The sequence below is a fragment of the Arvicola amphibius genome, chromosome 2 (genome assembly GCF_903992535.2).
Source record: "Arvicola amphibius chromosome 2, mArvAmp1.2, whole genome shotgun sequence".
NCBI classification, from domain to species: Eukaryota; Metazoa; Chordata; class Mammalia; order Rodentia; family Cricetidae; genus Arvicola; species Arvicola amphibius.
In genome coordinates this window covers 97,736,013-97,762,039 of record NC_052048.2, presented here as the reverse complement: position 1 = coordinate 97,762,039, position 26,027 = coordinate 97,736,013, and the positions used below count along the sequence as shown (strand labels likewise).

The 26,027-nt window shown below is 48.0% G+C and overlaps 1 protein-coding gene across 4 annotated transcripts in view; it reads left to right on the top strand.

Annotated features, from left to right (window-relative positions):
* Lpin1 (lipin 1) overlaps positions 1–24,952 on the top strand; it is a 57,390-nt gene extending 32,438 nt beyond the window's left edge. For all 4 annotated transcript variants that reach the window (XM_038320158.1, XM_038320157.1, XM_038320156.1 and 1 more), the window contains 9 exons: positions 2,336–2,428; positions 5,923–6,002; positions 11,083–11,209; positions 12,519–12,667; positions 13,264–13,350; positions 14,849–15,001; positions 18,638–18,752; positions 20,374–20,477; positions 24,016–24,952. In XM_038320158.1, coding sequence (XP_038176086.1) covers positions 2,336–2,428; positions 5,923–6,002; positions 11,083–11,209; positions 12,519–12,667; positions 13,264–13,350; positions 14,849–15,001; positions 18,638–18,752; positions 20,374–20,477; positions 24,016–24,175 — 1,068 coding nt within the window. In that variant the 3' untranslated portion in view covers positions 24,176–24,952. The remainder of the gene's footprint in view (positions 1–2,335; positions 2,429–5,922; positions 6,003–11,082; positions 11,210–12,518; positions 12,668–13,263; positions 13,351–14,848; positions 15,002–18,637; positions 18,753–20,373; positions 20,478–24,015) is intronic.
* The last annotated feature ends 1,075 nt before the right edge of the window (positions 24,953–26,027 follow it).

The window sequence follows — 26,027 nt, the reverse complement described above, 5'->3', positions numbered from 1 at the left end:
CCTGGAATTGCTCATTTCTTCCATGTTGCATCTTCCTCCTACAGTATGGGACCGTTCTTTGGGCTGTGGAATCACAGTTTTAGACTGGTTTGTGCTTGGCGGCCATGGCTGTTGCAGTCTGTCATGCAGTTCTAGAGTTTGAGCTTCTTGGAGGTCAGATCTCAGTGTTTGGTCTGGGCTTGCCTCTCCAAGGTTGTGTGTGCTGTAGATTGGGGATGGTGACCTTGTGTTTGGTAGTCCTTTTCCCTATCTGTGTACCTGTCTTGAGGCATGTTCTGTAAAATGATTTTGTTACATTGTTGCCAGGTTCCTTCTTGTATCCATAGCCCAAAATATGGTTTTTAAGGCTCAAAGTAGTAAAGAGAAAAAGAGTTAAGTGTGCTAGAGATGTAGCTTACAGAGGAGGAGGCACACAGGCTGCAGGACAGCACAGTCCCCGAGGGCTGTGATCTTGTGGGTTAGGGGTTTGGGGTTCTGCTAACGGTGTTTCTTTAATATGGAAATGATTTTCTATGTAGCATTTAGTCTGTATTATACATTGCTAGCGTATTTAAAATGGTCTTGCATCTTTGTTTGATTTTCTTCTCCTTTTATTTTAAATCTCTGATCCATCTGTATTTTGTCTTGAGAGTAATTGAGGCATGTGGGGACTCAAATTGCTCCACCCAACATGGTTACTGAGTAGGATCCTTTCTGTTGTAGGGATATAACTAGTAGCTTAGATATTGTGGGTTTAGTGTCTTACCTGATAATAGAGGTAACGGCTGGCAGGTTGCATGAATGCTCTATGACTTCTGGTGACCCTGCTTCACACATTTCCTTACATAGCAACATGCAGAGTAGGGATGGGGGCAGGACAGGCTCTTCATGTTCCTTTGCCCAGCATTTGATCGCTTCTAAAATGGTCCTTGGCAGAGCCATGGGACGATCGTGAATGGCGCAGTCCAAGTGGGGTTTTGTCCCAGGAACTGGGTCTGCCTTTCTCCGGAAGCCCCCTGAACACACTGCTGCCTGGTTCTGGACCACAGTTGGGAGGGAGGCAGGTGCTCGACTTACAGGGTCCAAAACAGTTGAAAGTCGTCTCAGGATTACCCTGGTGTCCCTCAGTGGTGGCCTTCTGCTTGATGACTGGTGGGTTGTTACGTTTATCTGTGAATTTAGGTTCATTTCTTAATCTGAACTTTAGATTTCCTGTTTCAGTGAAGTTTGCTCATAATCCGACATTGGGCTTTTAAGATCACTGTAGACTTAATACCCTGTAGGACTAGCGTCTACTTGCCATAATCCTGTCCAGGAGTTTTCTTTGCTGTTTTTGTTTGCTGACTCTTCAAAAGAACCTTAGATTCTGCCTGGGGCTTGTTACCTGTGGATGGATTTGGTGGGGGAGGAGGAGGGGAGTGGACAATAAATTCATGCTGTCCCTGAACATCGTATGCATGATTTGCATTTCCCTGGGCTCCCTTTGTCTTCTGTGCCAATGGAGGAGCTTTGAAATATGAATTGCTTATTTGAGGCTTAACCTGTGAAGCGTCTGTCTATCTACTGTACCTGTTAGGTTGAAAGGCTAAGTCTTTCTTCACTGATTGAGGTAATAGCTACTTAGAATCCGTCTAAATGGAAGAAGGAAAATCAGATAACATTTACCTGGGCCCTAAAATAGCCTTAAGGCAGATGTTCTTTGGGAATGTTTATAAAATTGTTATTTGATATTTAATCTCCCTCATTACACTTTGATGTATTCAAGCTGTCCATTTGAATTTTATTTTTAACTCTTGATTTTTAAATCAATTTGCTAAAGTTTAGGCGGTTGAGTTTGGAGACATATTTACCTAAAACAGCAACAACAACCACCACAAAAGCCTGTATATTTTGTTTACGGCTGTTGGACCCTGCACCATAGTGGTCGTGTTTTGCATCCTGTTTCATTTTGCCATCATCATACTGAGGCTGGTAGCATCGTAATCAGTTAGCTATTTTAATTTGAAAACTGAAGGCCTACTAACCACTAATGATTTCTAATGCTTTCTTCCCTGTTGTTATTGTGTTATATTTTGTTTGTTGTTCATTGGTTCTTTTCCCATCTTCTTAAGTCTTCGTGCCTCAGTTACCTTCACGTGATTTTGGACGCCATTAGGTTTTGCCTTTCTAGAATTTTCAGTCCGCCCACAGTATGTTGCGCTATGTTTTATTTATTTATTTCTTCTGCCTCCTTTAATTTGCAAGTACATTTTCTTTTGTTTCGAGTGTGCTAAGTTGATGCTTTTTTTTCTTTTCCTTTTTCTTTTCTTTTTTGTTTTTTGGTTCCATTATTTATGTTACCATACATTTGAAACAGGCCACTGTGGAATCCATCATGAGAGATAAGATGCCCAAAAAGGGAGGAAGATGGTGGTTTTCCTGGAGGGGAAGAAACGCCACAATCAAAGAAGTAAGTGGTAGCGTGGTGTGGCATGGTGGTTGCACTCGATGCGTTTTGGCTTTGTGTAGTCAGGTTTGCTTCTTTCAGCTTGTGTGAGTGAAACGAGTGCCGTAATCCTGGGTTTCAGCGAGCTGGCCCTCCTGGAAAGGGGACAAGAGCAGAAGGCAGATGAGGAGGAAGCCGGGCCAGCACCCGGGCCTGGCTCCGCCGCCCTCTGCCTGCAGTCCCGGGTTGTGCTGCTTCCCCACTCTGGGGTTTCTGTGTCAGTAAAGAAGATATACTAGGTGCGTTTCTTGTTTCGGGACACAGCACCTGGCAAAAGCCACTTAGGGAGGCAGAGGTTCAGAGAGCATGGCCTGTTACGGTGGAAACAGGAAGGCAGCAGGAGCATGAACCAGCCGCTTACATTCTGTCCGCAGAAGCAGCGAGGTAAAGCCTGGTGCTGGGCTGGCGCTCACCTGTCTTCAGTCCAGGACCTCAGCCCATGGAATGGTGCTGCTCACATTCAGGGTGGGTCCTCCCAGATCTTGTCACGTTGACAGTATTCACCACCACAGAAGGGTTCCCACATCACTTAGGTTTTAGAATACGTGATGTTGGTGAGGGTAACGCCAGTGCGTCTTACCATGGCTGTTGACTCAGCCTCCTTAGTTACGTCTCTGAAGGCACAGGCTGGATACATGAGGACTTGTTTGTGATCTCTGAAAGCCCTGACTTGTCAGGCCTCTCTCCATCTCTCAGCCCTTGTTTGGCCTCCAGCTCTGTGTGTTCTCCTTCATGGCTCCCCCCTGACCAGCCCCTCAGTGGATCTTAAGGTCCTCTTTTCGGCTTTCACTTCTTGGTTTGCCCTAATCACCCACAGGCCCTTTGGGACTACTCCATTCTTATTTTCAGACCAGACAAATCAGGAGATTGTTTGTACTCCACACCCGTTTATCATGTAGCCAGCGAAGCAGAAGCGTCAAGGCATGGAGTCAGAGTTGCTCTCAGGAACACTTAGGGCTTTCTTTTGTTGAAGGACCTTAGCATCCTACAGTAGCTGGGTGTTCTAGCTCTGACCGCCCTTGCTTGTACTGTCATCTCTTTCTGTCTATGCTTTAGTATAGTTGATCAAAATAGAATCTACCCCAGGGCCTTTGCACATGTTACAGTGTTGTCAGGACCCCTTACATCTCCCTTCACGTAATTCACCTACAACTCAACTCCTCCTTTTATGCAGATCAACCTGGTTTGCCATCTCTGCTTGCATGGGCCATGACTTTGTCTTTCATGCATTTTGTCAGGATTTGTAAATACACTCATTAGTCAGACTGCTCGACTAACATTTCTCAGCTTCTCCACACGCTGAGATCCACAAAGGCAGAACCCGCGCACAGCTTTGTTTGCTGTGGAACTGGTGTGGGGGTCCCGTGTGTACTTACTGGACAGCTGCTTCCAGAGGAAGCATGAAAACCAGCGGCCATGCAAACCATCCAGAAACATCCCTGGGCTCACCTGAGTCTGTGGAGCCAGGGGAGAAGATGCCTTAAGCACTGTGTGCAGATCAGATTGTCCTTGGATACGCGGCTGATGCGTCTGCGTGTTGTCACCTGCTGCATTACCTCCAGGGTCTCAGCGAGTCAGGAAGACATGGATGCTATCCTGCAGTAGACTTACAGCATAAAGGGCTAGTTTATTAGCCAGAGGACAGAATGTTCTAGAATTTCAGGCAGAAATACGTTTCAAAGACCTCTTATTTGTAGGGTATCTAGATTCTCAACAGTTAGAATTAAGGGAAATGCCAGTGTAAAGGAAAGAGTGTTTATGAAATTAACTATTTCTCTAAAGAATGCAAATACAGTTATTCATACAGATCCATATTTCTGAACTAGCCAAGTGAAAAGTTGTTATCTGTGGCAGCCAAGTCACACAGCAAATCCTTCAGCTGATAATGAATGGTCACGGCAGCTGCTTTTGTTCTTATGAAAGCAAACAGCAGCTGGACGTGGTGATGCAGGCCTTTAACTTCAGTACCCAGGAATCAGAGGCAAGTATATTTCTGTGAGTTCAAGACCAGACAAGGCTGCATATGAGGCCCTGTCTCAAAAACCAAACTAAACCAAACCAAACCAAACCAAACCAAACCAAACACACACCCTTCTTCCCAATCAATCAGAAACAAACAAACAAAATACCAATCAAGACCCCCAAAGCAAACAAACTGGACAGAGTAAATCTGGGCATGGTATTGTGAGCCTATAACTTTAGTATTCAGGAGGCAGAGGCAGGAAAATTGCCACAGGTTGGAGGCCAGCTCAGGCCACTTACATAGTCATTGTCAGGTCAGCTAGGACTTACATAGCAAGACCCTATATCTAACCAACTCAGCAACCAACCAACCAACCAGCCATCCAACCAACCAGCCATCCAACCAACCAACCTAGCAGCCAACCAACCAACCCAACCTAGCAGCCAACCAACCAACCAACCAACCAACCAACCAGCTGAAGGCATATTTCAAACTAGTCCCCAGTCTCATACTTTAAGATATTCACTGTTACTTTATGTCTACCTCCCCTTGAGACAGACTCTTATAGAGCTCCGCTTACCTTGAACTCATAGCTGTCCTCCTGTCTCAGCTTCCCCAATGCTAAGATTATAGGCATGAGCCACCGTACTTAGTTAGCCTAACTTGCTTGCTTTATTAAAAATATGATATTGGAGGTAATTAACCTGTTTTTTGACTAAAGGACATACACAAAGTGATTTTATTGTGTCTCCTTCATCCCCCGACATGCTCTCTGGCCTCTTCTGACTCAGTGGTAGTTCGCTGATCTGTCCTGTCTCCTCTCTCACTTCCCTTTCCCCCTCCCCCTTCCCTCCTCCCTTCTCCCTTCCCTCCCTACAGTGCATCAGGCTTTCTGGCTTATGGATCAGTAGTCACTGCTCAGCATCCTCATTCCTGTTTGAGAAGTGAGGAGACAAAGCTCTGACCAGTCAGCGGGATTGTGCTAGGGTTCCCAAGCTAGAGCAGCAGGTCTGGGCCCTCTCCTGGATGCCCAGGGAACATCTCTCACTCGGATTATACAGCATCCGAAGAGATGAATGCTTTTTCATTTTCCCCGAGAAAAATATGGCATGCAAATATTTTCGAACATTTCTATTGGCAATTAGAAGAAAATATTGTGAAAACCCTCAGGAATTCAGGCAGCCACCATTAAAGCATGTGTCTCTGTGACAGGGATGATGACGTTGGTTGGATGCCAGGAACACTTATGGATAACAGACTCATTTCTGTCAAAAAGGTTTCTCAGCTTAATCTTATGATATTTCTAGGCAAAGAAGTAATGGGGACCTGTCATAACATACACCCCTCCAGAGCCCCCTGGGTGGGGCTCCTCATCCTGGGTGTGTGCCTCTCCTGTCTTGCCCTGGGCCTTAGGGAGCCCTGTGGTGGGACCCAAGCTTTTGGGAGCATCCTTTCTCTTTCCTCCTTCTCTAATGGCTTCTTTTCTTTTCCTCAGGAAAGCAAGCCCGAGCAGTGCCTGCCAGGGAAGGGCCACACTACAGGAGAGCAGCCTGCACAGCTTGGCCTAGCTCCCAGGTATGGGGGCAGGGTGTCCTTTTGGCAATGGTGCCACTCCTTTCTTGAACTGAATCAGGGTCATGTGCATGCCCACTGGACACTGATGAGGTCAGCCAGTGGCTCACGTCTTAGGTCTCAGTTCCCACTGGATCTGAAGTCACTACGCCAGGTGAGGCGGCCAGGAGCAGTTTATTTAGCTGGTCTTTCTCGCTTCTCCAGTATGTGCAGCTTCTCTCTCAGACAGCTGAGGTTCAAGGTATATGTGAGTCTCCAAGGAGCTACTTAGCTAGAATGTCTCTTATGGTCCTGGCATGTGGTTTTGTTTGTGTGTGTGTGTCTGTCTGTCTCTCTGTCTGTCTGTCTGCCTGCCTGCCTGCCTGTGGGTATGCTCATAACAAGTGTACTTGCCCATGAGTGTATGTGTAAAGGTCAGAGGTCAACACACTGGACTCTTGCTAATCCGATGGGCGCTTCCTTGTTTGCTGGTTCATTTACAGGGGAAGCTGGCTAAGGTTTCTTGTCCCTTGGCTCCAGGCCATAGCTCTGCCCTTTAAAGGATGTCTTCAGAGGCAAGGTCTCCCCCTGACCTCAGGGCTCACTGTTTCTGGTAGCTGCCTGGCCATTGAGACCTTGGAATCCATGTATCTCCACACCTGCCTCCCACCCTCAGCAGTGGGATTACAGATGTGAGCCACTGCACCTGGCTTTTGAGTGGGTGTGGGAGATCCCCACTCGGTTCCTCATGCTTGCATAGCGAGCGCTTTACCGACTGAGCTGTCTTTCCAGTAACTGGTTAGCTTTTGACATTCCAGTCAGCAGTAGTCTGTCTTCGGGTCAGTCTCGTCTCTCCATGCCTTGACTCTGGGTGATGTCACTGGAACAGAGGTTGACACGGGACAGCCTCTGCCAGTATCACACTGAATGTCAACACCTCGACCTTTGCAGTCTTCCTGCTCCTATGGAACCTGAGACTGAGTTAAAACGTGGACAGAGTCACTGTGGGTCCCATTCACACCTTCCTTATTTTAGTACCTTGGAGGCCAAGGCCAGGCCAATTACACCTGGGCGTGTTGAGAACACTGAACTCTGCCTGAGACGACGAGGGCTTCCCTGCATGTTGGTTTATTCACAGGAGAAGCTAGGTTAGGCTTCTTGTCCTCTGGCTCTTGGCCACAGCTCTGTACCTTAGACTATGATATTCCTGGAATTGTCTGTTGGAAGTAGAAACTTGTGCCTCTGGTAAGGGAGCATGTACTTTGTAGAGCACTAGTTGGGGGTGGGGTGTGGTGGGGAAGAATTGAGGACTGGGGAGTGTTCTGCATGTTGGGCTGTTTCTCAGCTGGAGTTATCTTGAAGCAGGAGGCTTCCCATTTTTGCTGCTGGTATCCAGGTGGTGGGTTTGCTCCTGGCCCTGCTGTCCTGTGCCCTTTCCTGGAGTGGGTGAGATGCCCAGCAGTGTGAGCCTCAACACTGTCTTTGTGGCATTCTGGTCAAGCGTTCTGTCTCTGCAGTGATGAAACGGGGTGGTGGTAGATCGCCGCTCTGTGGTCTTTGACTCATTAGGATGCCACTCTGCACCACCGTCTCTGAGTCAGGATGAGAGACCCTGCATCTCTTTCCCCCTCCCACCGTGCTGAATGCTCACAGTGACCCTGGGGCAAGGTGATCAGAATGCACAAGCCCACCAGGCCAGACCACAGTCACCTAAAGGACATGTGATCATCTTAAACCGGGCATTCTAAACTAGTATTAAACAGGCTAGGCCTAGACCTGAAGAGATGGTCCCTGAGGCCCAGCGAGCTGTTACAAAGCATGGGTTGTGACACCTTGGCAAAGGGGAAGGACCCAGGACGTGGTGCCACCATTGTTCCTGTCACCACGTTCATTCTTTCTATTTCTGGCCGTGGAGGAACTCTGGGACCCAGAGACGGACTGAGGGTGGAGGGACAGCAGGACACTGGAGCCCTTCAGAGCTGAGGACAGCTCTGGAAGCTTATGTCTGCTCCACTGGGCTTTCTTCCCGTCTGGCCTGTGGAGAAGTGCCTTCCTGTTAGGGAAGCGGCCCCACTGCCCCATTCTGAATTACGCTTATTAAACCTGAACAACTGTACGTTGGCTCATGTGTGACGGAATCAAGGTTCTGGAATAAGTGGGAGTTCTCCGGAGGAGTGTAACCTCTTCGTGTATGGTGGCACCCTTGACATCCAATCTTATCAGAGTCACATAGATGACTTAAAAAATTGGCATCAGAATGTTTTCCTAATTGGCAGACTTGATTGACAGAACAGTCCCCAAAGTCCCATAATTGAGCAAACAGCTTGTCACCACACAAATAATTAAAATGCCATTTGAAAAAATGTGTGCTGTGACAAGCGCTAACTTAAATGTTGCTCACAGTTCCTCATCTGAACACAGATTTTCAAATGACTTGGGGCCCTTTTGTCACCGTTTGCAGCCACTGTAGAGCAAGTGACATTTACTGAGTCAGATCAAGCGTGATGTGGGGGCTCTGGCTAGGAGCACCCTGTTCCACCCAGGGTGGTGAGGTCTTGGAAGGTGGCAGCCTCTACTGGCCATCCCTGTGCCCGTCAGAGAACTGGCGGCAGCCAACTGTACAGTTCCCATTTTTGTTTTCGAGTGTTTCCCTTACTACGTTCCTCCAACATGGCACGCCACATAAATTTAGCGGGGCCGTTCTTTTCCTAAGCGGCAGATGGAAATCCCAGCCATTCCGACTTGCACGCTCATCCCCTCCGGCAGAGGCACACATCAAGCTGTTGTTACCAAGGGCCGCGAGTTTGTTCAGATCTCATTTCCCTTTAGACTGCTTGGAGCAGGAAGGTTTCCTCTTCAGCCAGGGGCTCCCAGCCGCATCCTGCTTGATGAGAGCGCCTTTGTCGGGAGCATTTATCATGTGACTCAGGCTCCAGGACTGGGTTTGCCTGTCTGGAAACCTCTAGGATGTCGGTTCAGAAGGACGAGTGCTCCTGGTGGAATCTGCAGATACTGGAACAGGAAGGGACTTTGGTTGAGCTTTTATGGGAGCGCTGACTGAGGTGCAGAGAGGATTCCTCTGTTGTTGGTCATTCTCCCCACAGTTTACCACCACAGCCTGAGTTTTGGTGGGGTGGAATTCAGTATGTTCTGGACCTTAGACTGAAGGAAACAGGCATCTTAAGTAGTGTGTGTTTCCTTGAGCTGGTAACTCCGGATTTTCAGATCATAGCTGCTGTCTACACTCTGACTCACACAGACCTCAGGTCTGCCTCAGATAACCAGATCGCAGCCCATACATAGTCTGTCTCCATTGACATGGCCACTGATCCCAGAATTTATTCACAAGCTTTGTGACTTCCAAGAGCACTCCTCCAGCCCTGGTAGCTGTGCGGTCATTGATTTTTTTTTTAAATTCTTTTATTTTTTTTGGCAAAAACCTGAAGAGAGCAGGGATGACTAGACTATATTGTCTGCTTTTTTTCAGTATCTGGCTCCACACAGAGCCAGGTCTCCACACAGAAGTGGGGGTGCTGTGTGAGTGTTCCCCATGACTCCTCAGTCCTGAGCAGCATCAGGCTGTGTAAATCACTTCTTGAGTGAGTAGCCATGGTGGAAAAGCTTGTGTGGGAGGCTGTCTGGGTGGCTGTAAGGCAGGCTGGGAAAAACGGAGGCAGGAACAGGCTGGAAGGAGAGGGAACAGTCCCTGAGGCAAGGAAGGCGGAGATCCGTGTGCATGTTGTCTGTATAAAGGGATGTGAAAGTGGTGTGCCAGTTGATTTATTTATTTTTGTCCACTTGACACAAACCTAGGCATACCTGGGAAGAAGGAATCTTAATTGAGAAAATGCCTTTGTAAGATTGCCCCATAGGCGAGCCTGTAAGATTATTGTCTTACTTAATGATTGATACGGGAGGACCCAGTTCACCATTGGCAGTGTCATTTATCCCTGGGCAAGTAGAATAAGACGTGGAGCAAGCTAGTAAGCAGCGTTCCTCTCTGGGCTCTGCTTCAGCTCCTGCCTCCAGGTTCCTGCCTTGAGTTATGGCTCTGACTTCCCTCAGTGATGGAGTGTGACCAGACAGGCTAGGCTGAAATGAACCTAACCTATCCTCCCCAGGTTGCTTTTGGTCATGGTGTTTTATCATAGCAATAGAGAGACCATCGGGGGCATGCCTTTTTTGGGGGCAATTGGCTTTTTCCATTCAGTCCAAGCCATTAGCAAGTACTTTGCAGGGTGCTATGACTTGGGAGGCAGAACAAATACTAGGTTGGAGGATGAAGGCGTAGAATTGAACTCAGGGGGAAGCTAATTTACTGACTTGCTTTCTGTGAGACACGTAAAAGACGATGGTCCTGAGCCTTGCCCTGCCTCCCGGCCTCAGCCTGTAGGAACCCCTAGAAGAGCTTCAGCATTGGTCTGTGACTTCCAGGAGTCTTGGGGGCAGGGGCTGAACTGGCGGGTCTTCTTAGGTCCAGGAAGTGCCCTAATTGTTTGGAGTTGGGTATGTGGAATTGATGGAATTGGATAGAAGAGAATGGATGGTATTTGGACTGTAGACATTTGGACTCTTAGGGCTTGGCCCATAGCCTTCAGTGGAAAGAGAAAAAAGGGAGAAGTGTGTGTGTGTGTGTGTGTGTGTAACTGTGTGTGTGTGTAACTGTGTGTGTGTGTGTATGTGTGCGTGCATGTATGCATGTGTATATGCGTGTGCACGGATGTGTGACTCTGGATCAGAATGGACATAGTCCTGTTCATCAGGCATGTAAGTGTGTGTGTGTGTTTGTGTGCGTGTGTGTGCATGCATGTGTGACTGTCTGGATCAGAATGGAAGTAGCCCTCCTCACCAGGCGTGGAATCACACTCGTTAAAAGTGAGTGATGAGAGTTGATAAACCGGGAGTGAATGAGGAGCGGCAGCCCCTCCCCCTCTACAATGAAGCCATGTATGAATGGGGCTATCGGAGAGTTCATTGATAAATCTAAAGCCATATGGCAAATGACCACCCAAGAGACCCAATTGACTGAGTCATTGATTCGGGCCTAATGCATTTTTAATGGTTACCCAGATGCGTCTCCTAATTACATTGCCATGTGTTCCAGAATAAAGCATGAGTCATCCTCCAGCGATGAAGAACACTCGGCTGCCAAGCCATCCAGCTCAAGCCACCTCTCTCTTTTATCCAACGTCAGCTATAAAAAGACCCTGCGGCTCACGTCGGAGCAGTTGGTGAGTCTCGTGCTTTTAGTACAGGTCATGGCCAGATAGAGTTTTAGGGCTTTCTTGAAGGTTTGGGGGTTCCTTCTACTTTTGTGCTCACTTAGCCCTTCCTAGGACCTTTCTTATGCCATCATGCCTGCTGGTGACCTCACACCTTCACGTTGGTACCCCATGTTCCCACCCTGACTTTGTATCTGTTCTGTGGACCGCTACATGGCTTTGCACTCTGAGTTGCTTTTTTTTCTGACCTAGGAGGAGGAGGTAGCTTTGCCTGAGCCCATTTATCCTCATTACCAGTGGCCGGGAGACTTTGGAATGTCTCTCCTGAGTGCTTTTGCTTTGAGAGAGATGCCTGTTAACTCAAATGCATCTATAAAATAGGTGGAGATCAAGCAGGCGTGATGGGGTTTAGAGAATTTTAGGAAACAGAGGCCCCCCCCTTTGTGTGTGTGTGTGGGGGGGGGGGAGAGAGAGAGAGAGAGAGAGAGAGAGAGAGAGAGAGAGAGAGAGAGAGAGAGAGAGAGAGAGAGAGAGAGAGAGGAGAGAGAGAGAGAGATTAGACTAGTTTTAATGAGGTCTTTCCAACCCTGGACTTAACTTCAAATCAAGGTCATCCAGTGCAGGTATCTCTGCTTTTCTACGCTAAAGTCTGTGCATCTATTGTAAGAATTTATGGGGAGCAGGTTTCGATAGGATGGTATTTAATGGGACAAGATGAACCCACATTAGCCACTTGTAGCACCCCAGGGGACACTTAAAGTCAACCCTGTGGGTCTGTGGGTCAGCTGCCCTGTCTCAGAGTGTGCCAGCAAAGACTGAAGACCCACCAAAGGTAGTTTTGTTTCCTGAACTTGGTATAACATGCTTGGGCCTAGTCTTTGTTTTTAAGGATTCAAGGCCTATCTTTCCAGTCTGTGTTATTATAAACATCAATAAAAACATGCTATTGAGGGAAACATTTTTGCATGTCGTAGTTTGCGTTCTCACATGAAGACCCTTCCCATTTCTTTGGTGAAGCCTGGCAGCCGCTGGTCACTTAGCTCCGTGCACTCACTCTCAGTGCTGGGTTAAGTCAGTGAGGCTCTTAGAAGCAGAGTGCTTTATAAGGGGTCGGTGGCTGCTTCCCAGGTGGGGCTGGGGAAAAGCTACGACTGACTTAGGTCGCCTGTCCAGCCCTGAAAAGAACTAGAGCCAGAAACAGAAGAGAGACTTTCACAGTGGCCTAGGTAAGCCAGGTTTGGTTTTAAAGCCTTAGAGGCCAAACCACCCCTGCATCTGGACTTCCCTGTGAAGCACACAAATGGTTCATGTTTTTCAGAAAAGCTTGAAGTTGAAGAATGGCCCCAATGATGTGGTTTTCAGTGTCACCACGCAGTACCAGGGCACCTGCCGTTGTGAAGGCACCATCTACTTGTGGAACTGGGATGACAAAGTGATCATCTCAGATATCGACGGGACCATCACAAGGTGGGTCTGACCGCAGCACATCTGGAGCTGGCTTCCATGGCACTCTGGGCAGCGTCGTGGGAGCTGGAGCATCCTGTTTCTGGTGCATTTGGAACTGTGCAGATAGGGGCAGCACCTTGGCTGCCACTAGGGTCTGGTGACTTGTTTCTGTTTGGGTATTATCTCCCTAGCCTGGTGGGTTTTGGAGAACGTTGCTCTGGAATGGTTAGCAGCCCCACAGTTGGGTTTGGCAAACCCAGTCCTCAGCATGATGGCTCACCATGGCCTTCCCGTAATGTCCTCGCTTGACTCTGTGAGTCTGGGCTTTCCATTGGCTCTTATTCATGCTTTGTTTCTTTTGGTTTTCTTTTTTATACATTCTTGTGGGTGCACCCACATGTGCATAAGCATGGACATCAGGGGTCAGTTTGGGGGCAGTCTGTTCTCTCCTCCTACCATGTGAGTGCCTGGGATCAAAGGCAGCGAACACCTTTACCCTCTGAGCCTTCATTCATACTATTTTTATGGGGCACAAGTGTATCTAAGCCAACTGGACATTTTTATCCTCCTCTCACAGTAGCCTTTGGCTTATCTGTATGTATTTCATCTTTATTTAGATCCGATACTCTTGGTCATATTTTGCCCACACTGGGAAAGGATTGGACCCACCAGGGCATTGCGAAGCTGTACCATAAAGTCAGTCAGTAAGTATAGAGCACCTGACTCCCATCTTCTGTCCACCAGTTTGCCACCCGCCCCTCTCCCCCCTCCCGCTCTGTATACAGTCTCTCTCCCTCCGAGCATGGAGTAGTAACTCACAAAGATGTAGAACTTGCTTCCTTAGGGTGCAGGGAAGATTGTCTTTCCCCTGGGATTACAAATGAGGCCAGACTCCCTTCTCTCCACAACAGGGGCCTTCAACTGAGGGTAGCTTTGGGGTCCCCCACACCACCCTGATGAATATATAGTAGTGTCTAGAGACTTAATTTTGAGACAGGGTTTTTTTTTTTACTATGTAGCCCAGACTGACCTGGAACTCAGTCTCTGCTTTTACCGACCAAGTGCTATGATTTCAGACACAAGTGACCATGCTTCAAGGCATTTTTGATTGTCATGATTACTGTGTGCAGTGGGCACCCCGTGGGTGGAAGCTGGGATGCTGTGTCTCACAGAGCATCACTGTAGGCATCTGACATCTCCCTGCTCCGAGGTAGCTGTGCTGAGGACCCCAGTCTACAAGCTTGTCTTGGAAAACTTGATGGTGGTAAACCATTCAAAACTGTTTAAGTCTGTCTGGATTGTGGGCTTTGAAATGTTTTTTATTTTTATTGTCATGTGTGTGGGCATCTATATTTGTGTGTGTACATGTTTGTGTGTTTATGTATGTGCATGTGTGGTGCATATGTGTGTGTGTGTGTGTGTGTGTGTGTGTGTGTGTGTGTGTGTGTCTGTGGCATGCCTCAGCCTGATTGTGGAGGTCAGAGGACAGACAGTTCTTAGGAGTTGATTCTCACCTTCCACCTAGCTGAGACAAGGTCGCTCTTGTTTCTGCCACTGTTGTATACTCCAGGCAGAATGAGAAGCCTGGAAACAGGTTCCCCTGCCGTGCTCAGCTCTGGTGCTCTACAGACCCCCGTGTGGCTCACTGAGAACTCGACAAGCAAGAGCTGACCGTTTATCATGCTCCTTCCCCATCCCTGCTGCACCCACTGCTGCTGTGGTTTTGCCCACAGCCCTCTATCCTCTTTGAGGCAGGCCATGCTGAGCCCCGTGGGCATCTCTGCAATCTTGGGCTGTATGGAGGGCTCAGAGCATGTAGCCGAGGGCTGATGGGGGTGGGAAAGTTTGTAGTGTTGCCCTTTTCTGTGGTGGACAAGTCCTTTCATTCTTGTGCTGACCAAGGGCTCCGCAACCATTGTCTGGCTATAGGAAGCATGGTGCTGTCTGGTATGCAGAAGAGGAGAATGGTGGCTTATCATTATGGAAGGCCACTCTAGCTAGGACCCAGAGAGCTAGTCTCTGATGCAGTGAGCGGCGTTGAAGCTAATTCTCAACTGGAAATAACATTTTACAGAATATAGACTTTTACCTCTGGGCCACTTCCAACCATGCCTTTCTTCGTAGTGCAGGTGGTGAGGGTTCGGGATGCTGAAACGTCTCATCATACAGCGCTATTCAAGGGAGATGGGTTGTGTCTTTCAGGAACGGCTACAAGTTTCTCTACTGTTCGGCACGTGCCATTGGAATGGCAGACATGACAAGGGGCTACCTTCACTGGGTCAATGAGAGGGGCACGGTGCTGCCGCAGGGGCCTCTTCTGCTTAGCCCAAGCAGCCTCTTCTCTGCCTTGCACAGGTACTGTCCTGCCATTTGAGCCCCTTGCACTGACCTGCTGCCCAGCCTTGTTCTCTCTCCCATTGCAGGTTTTGCAGAATGAGTAGACTGTTGGATTGGAGTGTTGTTTGTTTTTTTCTCTTTGTTCTATAGGGCTTTTTGGCCCCCAGCTCCCACATAAATCACACATGGATGCTTATTCTTACTTATGAATACCAGCCTTGGCTTGGCTTGTTTCTAGCCAGCTTTTCTTAAATTATCCCATTTACCTTTTGTCTCTGGGCTTTTACCTTTATCTTACTTCTGTATATCTAATTTTTGTTTTTACTCTGTGGCTGGCTGTATAGCTGGGTGACTGGCCCCTGACATCTTCCGTTCCTTATTTTATCTTGCCCGTTTCCTCTCTTTTCCCAGATCTCTTCTGTTTATTCTTTCTGCCTGCCATCCCTGCCTATCCTTTCTCCTGCCTCACTATTGGCTGTTCAGCTCTTTGTTAGACATCAGGCAAAGAATCACAGCTTCACAGAGTTAAACGAATGCAGCATAAACAAAAGCAGCACATCTTTGCATTATTAACAAGCGTTCCAGAGCCTAAACAAACGTAACACCTTAAAATAATATTCTACAGCACTGGGGAGATGGTTCAGTTGATAAATGCCCTTGCCTTGTGAGTGTGAAGAGGAGTTTGAGATCCAGAACCGTGTGTGTGTGTGTGTGTGAGAGAGAGAGAGAGAGAGAGAGAGAGAGAGAGAGAGAGAGAGAGAGAGAGAGAGAGAGAGAGAGAGAGAGAGAGAGGAGGGGGAAGGAGAGGGAGAGGGAGAGAGAGAGGAGAGAGATGCATTAGAGATTCCTTGCACAGGTCACCAAAATGCAGCTGCTTTGAATGCATTCATAATAAACTCGAGTCACCAATAATGCATCAGCATCACATTAACAAAGGACTTCCCCTTGGTGCCATCTAGCCCAGAATGAACCCAGATTTGAATTCTCTGCTTCTTTTTCCATCCTCTGCTCTGTCTTCTTGTCTGTCTGTCACGTGTCTGTCTCTGTGTTTGTCCCTGTCCCTGTGTGTGTGTTTATGTCTGTTCCTAACAAAGGGTTTCTGCTTTGTATTTAGTGAACCACACAGAAAGCATCACATAAGCATGAAATGGAGGATACTTTCCAGAAATCTTTTGACAAGGGGCTAGGTCACTGACTCTAGCTGACCCTGACTGACCCAGATAACAAACACCATTGCTTACCAAGCAGCGTCCAAATGTCTTGCTCAACACTTATGGTGGATATTCATTTTATAAGATTTGTCTAACCTCTGTTTTTGCTGCTTTCAGTAAATGGTTATCACGGCACACACTTGTGATACTCTGGGTCAGGAGTGTGGAAGAGTTCATAAATTAAGATTACAGCCATCCATTAGCTTAGGTTGTAAAAACTGATCACACGGGAATCCCAAGGCAATTAAGGCTGATGGTTACATTGTTCTCTTAAAAGCAGGTTGAACAAACAGCCTGAGAACATAGCAGGATGGCAGTCTTCGCTCTTGTGTGCTCACAATGGATGCATTATTAACTCTGACTGTGAGGTCCAGCACAGATTCTAGTCTCTTAGGATGCCATGGGTGTGGTGGCAGAGACAGGTAGATCCCTGGGCCTCACTAGTCAGTCAGCCTCGCCTATTTGGTGAGTCCTGGATCAGTGAGAAAGAAACCTTATCTGAAAAGTAGAAGACAGCTCCTGAGGAATGACATCTGAGATAGACCATTGGCCTCTGCACTTGTACATGCACCCATTAACCCCCCCCACACACATGTACACGAATGTTGTGCACACACACAGATACACACAGACAGACAGACATACATACATGATGTGGTGCACACACACAGACACACAGATACACATAGGCACACACAGACATACATACATAAATGTGGTGCACACACATATATAGACACAAATATGGACACAGACACACACACACACACACACATAGACAGACACACACAGATACACACATACACATGCCTCTTAGCTGGCCTCTTCTGACTTGTGCCCATGGTCGTAGTGCTCGCTTTCCATGTTCAGCAGTGTCCAGGCTATATTGGGCACAGTGTTTCAGAACCAGGTTTCATTAAAGGTCTGTTATGGTTTGATTAAAAATGCAGTGAATCTAGAGGCCAATTTAGAGAGAAATAATAGCTCGATACAATATTGAATCATCCAGTTCAAGAATCTGGTCTGTCTATTTAGGGTTTTCTTCTCTATTATATTTCAGTGAGTTTTAATATTTTTTATAATTTATTTACTTTTTAAATTTCATGTGCATTCATGTCTTGCCTGAATGTATATCTGTGTGAAGGTATTGGATTCCCTGAAACTAGAGTTATAGGCAGTTATGAGCTGCCATGTGGGTGCTGGGAATTGAACCCAGCTCCTCTGGAAGAGCATCCAGTGTGCTTACCCAATGAGTAATCTCTCCAGCCCTGAGTTTTTATAATTTTAACCAAAAAGGTCCTTCGTATCTTTTAACCCTTAATTTTTTTTTATTTCCCTTTTCTTATGTTGCTCGCTGGCATCCGAAACACAGCACTGAACTGCACTGTTTGTGGAGATCCCTGTTTTACTCTCCATAGGATGTTTGCAGAGGGCCTTATGGAAGGGTCTCACCATGTAGCCCAGTCTTCGCCTGGGACTCAGTAGGTAGACTGTGCTATCCCCTGAATTTTTGGCCATCCCCATGCCTCTCCCTCTCTAGTTCTGGGATTACAGGTGTTTGATGCCACAACCAGCTTTTTGTAGTAGTTTTTTCTATTTTTGATGTAAGAATTTTTATCCTGAGCTAGAGAAATGATTCAGCAGTTAAGAGCACTTCCTGTTCTTGCAGAGGAATAGAGTTTGATTCCCAACACCCATGCTAGATGGCTCACAACCACCTGTAACTCTAGCTCCAGGGGTTTGGACATCAGCCATTGGCCTGTACAGGCCAACCACACACACTTGGCACATGGACACACATACATACCAATAACAATAAATTTAAAAAAGAGTTTCATCTCAACTAGATGTTGATCAGTGTCTTTGTATCTGAGGTGATCTCCTTTCTGTTAATCTCAGGGTGTGCACTGCCATGCATGGTCCCCAGTGTCTTTGTATCCGAGGTGATCTTTCTGTTAATCTCAGGATGTACGCTGCCATGCATGGTCCCCAGTGTCTTTGTATCCGAGGTGATCTTTCTGTTAATCTCAGGGTGTGCGCTGCCATGCATGGTCCCATGGTCCTCTGTATTTTTCTTATGCTGAGAGTGTGGTTCATTCTGAGTTGAGTGTTTTCTTGGGCTGCTGGGCCAAGTGTATAGCTTGCATATTTAAGACTAGTTTAAATTTTCTAATTTAAATTTCTTTATTTTGTGTGTACAGTGCCACATGTACAGTGGTATCTGCACGCGCGTGTGTGTGTGTATGTTTGTGTGTGTGTGTCTGTCTGTCTGTGTGTCTGCCTGCCTGTCCGAGGACAGCATGCAGGGGTCAGTTCCCTTCTCCTAATGTGGTCCTGGGGAATATACTCAGGCTGTTGGACTGGGCAGCTTTCGTGATCCTCACACCACTTTAATGCAAACTGAGTCCTCTCATGCTGACCATTTGTTTGTTTGTTTTAATAGAGAAGTGATTGAAAAGAAGCCAGAAAAGTTCAAAGTCCAGTGTTTGACAGACATCAAAAACCTGTTTTTCCCAAACACGGAACCCTTCTACGCTGCTTTTGGGAACCGACCTGCTGTGAGTACCTGAGGGGTCCGTGAAGCCTTAAGATATTATACTTGGTGTCAGCAGCTTTCCCCAAGGCCTGGCCAAGGAGTGCATGTAAATGAGCCTCCTTCTAAAGCAGAGAGGTTAAGAATCATGTCGGACATGGCCTCCGGTCTTCTTGGAAGGCGTTTGAAGCTGGCAACCTGGGCCACAAACTTGCAGTTGTGTGTCACTCATTACATTAGTAAACTAAGGGCGCTGAAGGCGAGGGGCCCTTTCTGAGTGATGGGCCCAATGTGCCAGCCCTGCCTGATGGCAGTGTCCGGTCCAGCACCTCCGCCCTGAAGCATGTAGCGAGATCTCCTGGCTGGAGGAAATGTGTGGAGATGGCATGTGGGACCCAAGCTTTCTGGAAGGTTCAGTTTGAAGCCTATAGCAAAGACTCATAGGGTGGCAGAAGTGTGTGGAGATGTTGGGTATGTGACCCACTCTTGGCAGAAGGTCCTGTATTCTATAGAATATAGCTGGGTGTTAACTGAAAATGAAAATGAATGAAATTTATGCCCTGGCAATGCTGAAGCAGGCATGGGTAGCCCGTATATGGTGGTTCTGTTGAACTTGTCTAAGTTGATGAGGGATGACTGACCAGGTCCCTTTCTCAAGAGGCCACCAGATCATACTACAGATGGTTGTGAGCCACCATGTGGTTGCTGGGGGATTGGACTCAGGACCTTTGAAAGAGCAGGCAGCGTTCTTAACCTCTGAGCTATCTTTCCAACCCCACTGAACTGGAAAATTCTACTTTAAAAACCTGTGGCAGATTATTTTTAAATGAGAAAATGGGTCAGAAAATAAGTCTGAGGAGTGCCAGCCAGAGTGGCTGGAGACGTGGGAACTCAGCTCAGTGTAAACAGAGACTGCTCTTCCATTTTCCAGCTGCCCAGACCTGAATACTCACACGGGAACTATATTAATTATAACACTGCTTGGCCAATGGCTTAGGCATATTCCTACCTAGCTCTTATATCTTAAACTAACCCATTTCTATCATCATGAGGCTGTGGTTTACCAGAAAGGTTCTGGCGTCTTTCTCCTTTCATGGCAGCTACATGGCATCTCCTTGACTACTCCTACACTCTCTGTCTCTGTTTGTATTTCCTGCCTGGCTTTATTCTGCTAAGCCATTGGCCAAAACAGCTTCATTCATCAACCAATAAAGAAACTGCCTTGGCTCATTTAATAGGCCGGCCCTTAGGTGGGTGGAGTAGACAGAACAGGAAGAAGGAAGTGAGGTAGATGGCTCAGACAATTGCCCTGCCTCTGCTCTCTGAGCCAGTCGCCATGAAGCCAGCCACCAGGTCAGACGCGATGAAGCTCCGGCCCAAGATGGAAGTATGCTAGAATCTTCCTGGTAAGGCACCACTTTGTGGTGCTACACAGATTATTAGATATGGGTTAATCAAGATGTGAGTAAGAGGCTGGAACTAATGGGCCAGGCAGTGTTTAAAATAATACAATTTGTATGTTGTTATTTTGGGGCATAAGCTAGCCAGACAGCTGGGAGCAGGGCGGCGGGAACTTGGCCTGCAGCTCCTTACTACAGTGAGTTCTCTGCCTCCCCTGACAGTTACATCACTTTTTCTAACCACAGGATGTATATTCCTACAAGCAAGTGGGAGTGTCCCTGAACAGGATCTTCACTGTCAACCCCAAGGGAGAGCTGGTGCAGGAGCATGCCAAGACCAACATCAGCTCGTGAGTATTATCTCTTCCCCTGGAACTGCCCCCCCCCCCACTGTCCTGAAGCCAGCTTCACTGTTCATTGCAGATCCCTTTAGCCTTTGCTACCTCTGCTTTCATCTTTGCATGTATGTGTGTGTGTGGACACATGTATGCAGTATGCATACTTGTATGTGTTCCTATCTATGGAGGTCAGAGGTCAGTGTGTCTTCCTCATTATTCTGACCTTATTATTTGAGGCAGAGTCTCTCATTGAGCTTGGGGCTTACCTCTTTGACTGGCCTGGCTGGCCAGCGAGCTCCAAGGACCTTCCTGTGTCCAGCGCCCTAGCACTGGGGTTGCAGGCATGTATAATACCTGACTTTTTATGTGGATGTTGAGAATGTCAACTTAGGTTCTCATTCCTTCAGGGAAAGCAATTTATTAATTGAGCCATCTCTCTAGCCTCTGTTTTAATTTTTAATTCCTCTAAAAATGGAGTTCAATGCCATGTCTTCAGTTTCCAGATTAGTTTTTGGACAATTAGAATGAAGTCAGATCCCTCAGGATGTTAAGTCTCAACTAGAGGGTAGAGTCTTCTGTGGAATGGAATTGAATGAGTTCAGGAACTAGACATTCAGTTGGCTGAGTTAGAATGTCAGTTAGGGAGCAGTAGCTCAGCCTGCTAAGTGCGGTGCTTGCAAGTATGAGGGCCTGGGTTCGAATCCCGGGTCTGGTCCTGAGTCTCTCCATTCTGTCACAGAGCCGCGTGGGCCGTCTGTGTCCCATGTATGAGGTTTCCCATGCCCTCTTGTGGCGTGGGAAAAAAAAAACGAATGTCAGTTAGGAATGTAACCCAGATGACACTTTCTTCCCCATGGTACTGAGGATGGAGCCCAGGGCCGAGGGCATGCTAGGCGAGCATTGCACTGCAGAGGTGCCCTTCTCAGTCCCTGGCTTAACACTGTTTGCTTTGCATTGAGACAGGACCTTGCCATGGAGCCCAGGCTGGCTTTGAGCTTTGCGGTCCTGCTTCTTTCTCCCCAGCATGGGGATTACAGGGAGCACCACCACACCTGGCTGGTTTGCTGTGTTGAATGAGGCATTGCAGGGCATGTGGCATCACCCTTGGCTCTGCCTCAGCTCATGTGGGTCTCTCATGTTAGCCCTACTGGGTGCATCAGCCCAGGTAGGGTCTGTCACTCTGCCTTGCGCACTGCAGAGGTGGTGGTGTATTGTTTCATGTGATCCGTACCAAACGGGAAAGTAGTCTGTGACTGAAGTGATGTCAGCACGGGCGTAAGCCGAAGAGTTGGGTCTGGGGCGTGTCCTCCTGGTGTTGGCGAGGACTTCCCATTCTTCTTGAGCCAGGCATGGTTGTGACTCACACCTACAGTCCCAGCACCCTGGGAAAGCAGAAGCAGGAGAATTGCTGCGGCTTTAAAGCCTGCTGTAGGCTGCATAGTGAGTTCCAGGCCAGTCTGACTTTCAGAATGAGAGTGCAATTTTTCACTGTGAAGATGATCAGTTTTTTTAGTTCCAAATGTGAGGGAGCCCTGGCTCTGGCTTCCTGGCTTTGTAGAGAGATCAGGTCCTGCAGCAGCTCTCCAAGTGTGGGGAGAGGAGAAGCTAGAGCCCACACTCGCCTAGCCTGGAGCAGGTCGGGTAGGACCCTTTCACCTGTGGTGTTGAGACAGGCGATCTGAGGTGAATTCTCCATCTTCAGGAAGCATGTATACCAAGACCCAGAGCTTGGTATGATGTTTTCTTTGAATCATTATTAACTTGTGTGTGTGTGTGTGTGTATGTGTGTATGTGTGCGTGTGTGTATGTGTGTATGTGTATGCGTGTGTGTATGTGTGTGTGCGTATGTGTGCATGTGTGTATGTGTGTGCGCACGTGAGTGCACACGTGGAGGCTATTTTCTACTTCCACCTTTCTGTGGGCTCCAGGGTTTGAATTTAGGCTACCAGACATTTGAGGCAAGCGCTTCTTTACCTGCTGAGCCGTCTTGCAGGCCCTTGGGTATGGCCAGTTCTAGCCAAACAGGTGCTTGTCCTTTGGAGCCTGGGATGATCTTGTGGGCCATCTCTAAGTGATGAAGTTCCACTGGGCAGAGAACCGAGTTCAGGGCTTTCCTCCTTCATAGTCAGGGAATGTCCTCCCCTTGCTCCAGGGAGCCCCATGCCTGGAGGGTGGAATGGGCCACCCAGATGGAGCTGGCACTGCTGCTAGGGCACGTGAGCCTTGCCAGCTTGGTTCTGGTGGCTTCCGCAGCCTGGCAGGGGACAGCTCCGTGTGGGGAGTCCCCCACCCCCATAGCCACAAACCTCAGACTAATAGGCCTTCAAGTCAGGAGGCATTTTAAAAATTTGTTTGTTTGCTTTAAGCATCAGGAAAGACATAATTCTTAGTGTAATACCAAGAGAGTTTTCCCTGCTTTGTGCAGGCACACGGTTTCTCTGAGTCCGTTGGAGGCCCTTTATTAAACACACACGCAGCCTTATTGAAGAACTCATTTTATGCCTCAGAACATGCTAATTCCTGGAGTTTGGGTTTCGAAAGCCCCTTCTGGTTCTCGGCATGAGCGGGTGGAGAGGGGCCCAGGGACTGTCAAACAGGAGTCTAGGCTGTGCGGGAGGGGGTTGGGCGTGTCCGCATCACTGTGTGGAGGGGCCTGGAGGTCTTCCAGTTACGGAGCTGCTTTCTTTCTGTAGTGCAGGCTGTGGCTAGGCAACATCTTCCTGGGGACAGAGAAAGTGCCCTGAGTTAGGGGGTGCTAGAAACGCCTGTGTGGTCCAGTCCCACACACTGTGAGGATGAAGGGTGAAGGGGTTGAAGCTCAGGGATGGCAGGATACTTGCCCAGAGTCATACAGTAAGAAAGACTGGAGGAGGCCTCAAGCTTGGGGACCCTCAGCCAGGACTTTTTCCTGAAGCACAGGTGGTCCGCCATTGAATGATGAGTTCCTGGTACACGCTACTGAATCATTGCCCATATTATTCTGTTTCTGATGCTAAGCAAGTGGCAGTTTTCATTTTCTTTCCTTTACGGTAGAGGGCGTCAGGGTGTAGAGACGTCGAAGCCTTTGCCTGAGAGCACAGCTGGAACCGGAGAGGATTGATGCCAAACCTGCATTTTGATAAGCCCATGGCCCTGCATCTTTTTACTGTGAATGTGGTAGTCTCTGCTGTTCTGAAGATGTGCTTTGTCTATGGTTCCTCCCCAACAGCCCACATGTGGGCCCCGTAGCAAGCGCATGCCTCTGACTATGCTGGTCTCCCTCCCTCTGTTCATCCCCGCATTTCTGCGCCCGTTGTGTGTTCTTCATGCATAGTCAGGCTGACCCCTCTTGGGAGCTTTCTCCTCTTCGCATATTCAGTCTCCGCTTCACACTTCTAGCTAGCTCACAAGGCTAGAAAGGTTGTGCTGAGGAAGGGTTGATGGCTGCTCACTGGAGTTGCGATACTCTATTTCTCCCCAGCCCACAGTGCAGCCCAGAGTCCGGCACTCCCCTTCATGTGTCTGGTGTGGCTCCATGGATGATGAACCTGCTGTCTTTCTTCCCTTGCAGGTATGTAAGGCTCTGTGAAGTGGTTGACCACGTCTTCCCATTGCTGAAGAGAAGCCATTCCTCCGACTTCCCCTGTTCAGATACTTTCAGTAACTTCACCTTTTGGAGAGAACCGCCGCCACCCTTTGAAAACCAGGACGTACATTCAGCTTCAGCTTGATGCGACCAAGCATTAAAGGATAGGTTCTGGGGACCCTGGAGCTGCTGGGAAGGATGGCGTGTGGCCATCTGCCTAAGAGAGAAGTGTTCCTTCCTTGACCTGCCTGCCCTGGGGTGACATTGCTAAAGCGTGGAGGGTGGATGGAGGCCGCATCTCATCCCGTGGACTGCATGAGGATTAGGAGCACTAGAAGCGTGCAAAGTGGTCCTCTGTCCGGTTTAACGTGCACAAAGCTGCATACCCCAGCCCGTTCCAGCAGTTAGTCAATGTGCAGTATGGATGGTGACCCCTCAGCATAAGTGGGCTGGCTACCTGAGAGCTGTCTCAGTGTCAGCGTGCTCCCACCCCCCTGGGAACTCTGATGTGCACAGTTTAGGGTAGCACAAGGGGCACATTTCCATGACAGTGACATCCGTGCCACCTTCCACACATATAGATGGGCTCTCTTCAGAGTCTGAGTGCTCTGAAGGGAAGCATCCGGTGCTCAATGGGTCTCAGGCTTTGACTTTATAGCCGCTCCCTTGCAGTATTGCTGACTTAGTTTCACTGTAGGAGATAAGCTCTTGAATTGCCCTGGTTAAAGACGGCCTGTGCCGTTGGTGCATCTCTCCCCACTCCTCATAGCTCAAGGCTGGGCTATTATTTATGCCTTAACACATCTGCAGCAGGCATTTGCTTTGAGCGCACTGTCTAGTTCTCCGTAACTGCGATGCCTTACATTAAATGATAGCCCCTAGGGCAGCGTCTGCGGCGTCGCGTCTGCGTCCCACCGCCAGCCAGGAATGAGGACTGGAGCAGCACCTATGCCAAAGGAGAACGATGCAGCTAAAGAAACTGGTTGTTTTTAAGAAACATAGTTTCCATAAGTTAAATTATTTTCTTTGCAGATATTATTTATTACTTTCCTCTCATTGGGCTGCTGGTGTGAGCATCCTAGCAGACCCTCAGGATTGCAGCTGGCATGAGTACATTAAAAGTTAAGTGTGCTAGACAATCCAAAGAGCCTTACTCTGTGTATGTCACACTCATCTTCTGGAATTTCCGAATCATTATTTTTCCTTAGCTTTTTCCATTTAGCCTAAGGGCAAGGGAAAAAAAGCAGGAATTTGAAAGATGTTCTTTAAGCTGATAGAGGGTAGTTGTTGAACTGTCTCAGAGAATAATGTGAAAAATGAAAAGTATTTTGGCAAAAGATTTTGCTTTACTTTTGGAAGTTTTATTTTTTTAAAGGGTGTTTTAGTCCTGAGAGATCTTCCTATTTAAATTTTATTGTTTGAGTCAGAGGAGACTAAAAAAGAAAAAAAAAAACCCAAAAAACAAAAACAAACAAAAAAACCAGAGTGAAAAAAGACGGGACTGTTACTCTTTCTGTGAAAGAGAACCTGGAGTCAGTGTTGTTGCCGGCATTGGGTTCTGTTGAAGTCCGGTGTGGTTCATGTCGTCCACAGGAATGGACAAGGAAAGGCTTTGTACGGTTTGTACTGCAGTGGACCACAGACGGATGCAGGGGCAGGCTCGAGTGTGTAGGTTTTAGTTAAGCATAGGCCTGCCACAGTGAGCTCGTGGCTTGTCCTCTAGTGACCTTTGGAGGCCACGTTAGTCCTGCCACAGGGGTGTTTTGCGTGTATTCTGGCTGCTGTGGACTGCAGACAAGCTCGTCTGCCTGAAGAGGTTCACGGGCCTCTCCTCATGCCCAGGAGAAGCCTTAGGATCTCCCTTCATCTGCACTCTGCAGTCCTCTGTTCCAGGTGACATGCTGAGAGCTTGCAATGGCCTGTGCCGGGATCTGTTCATATAACCAACGCTGGTCTGCAGCACACGGTCTGGAACACACAGCAGTCCGACCCCCCGG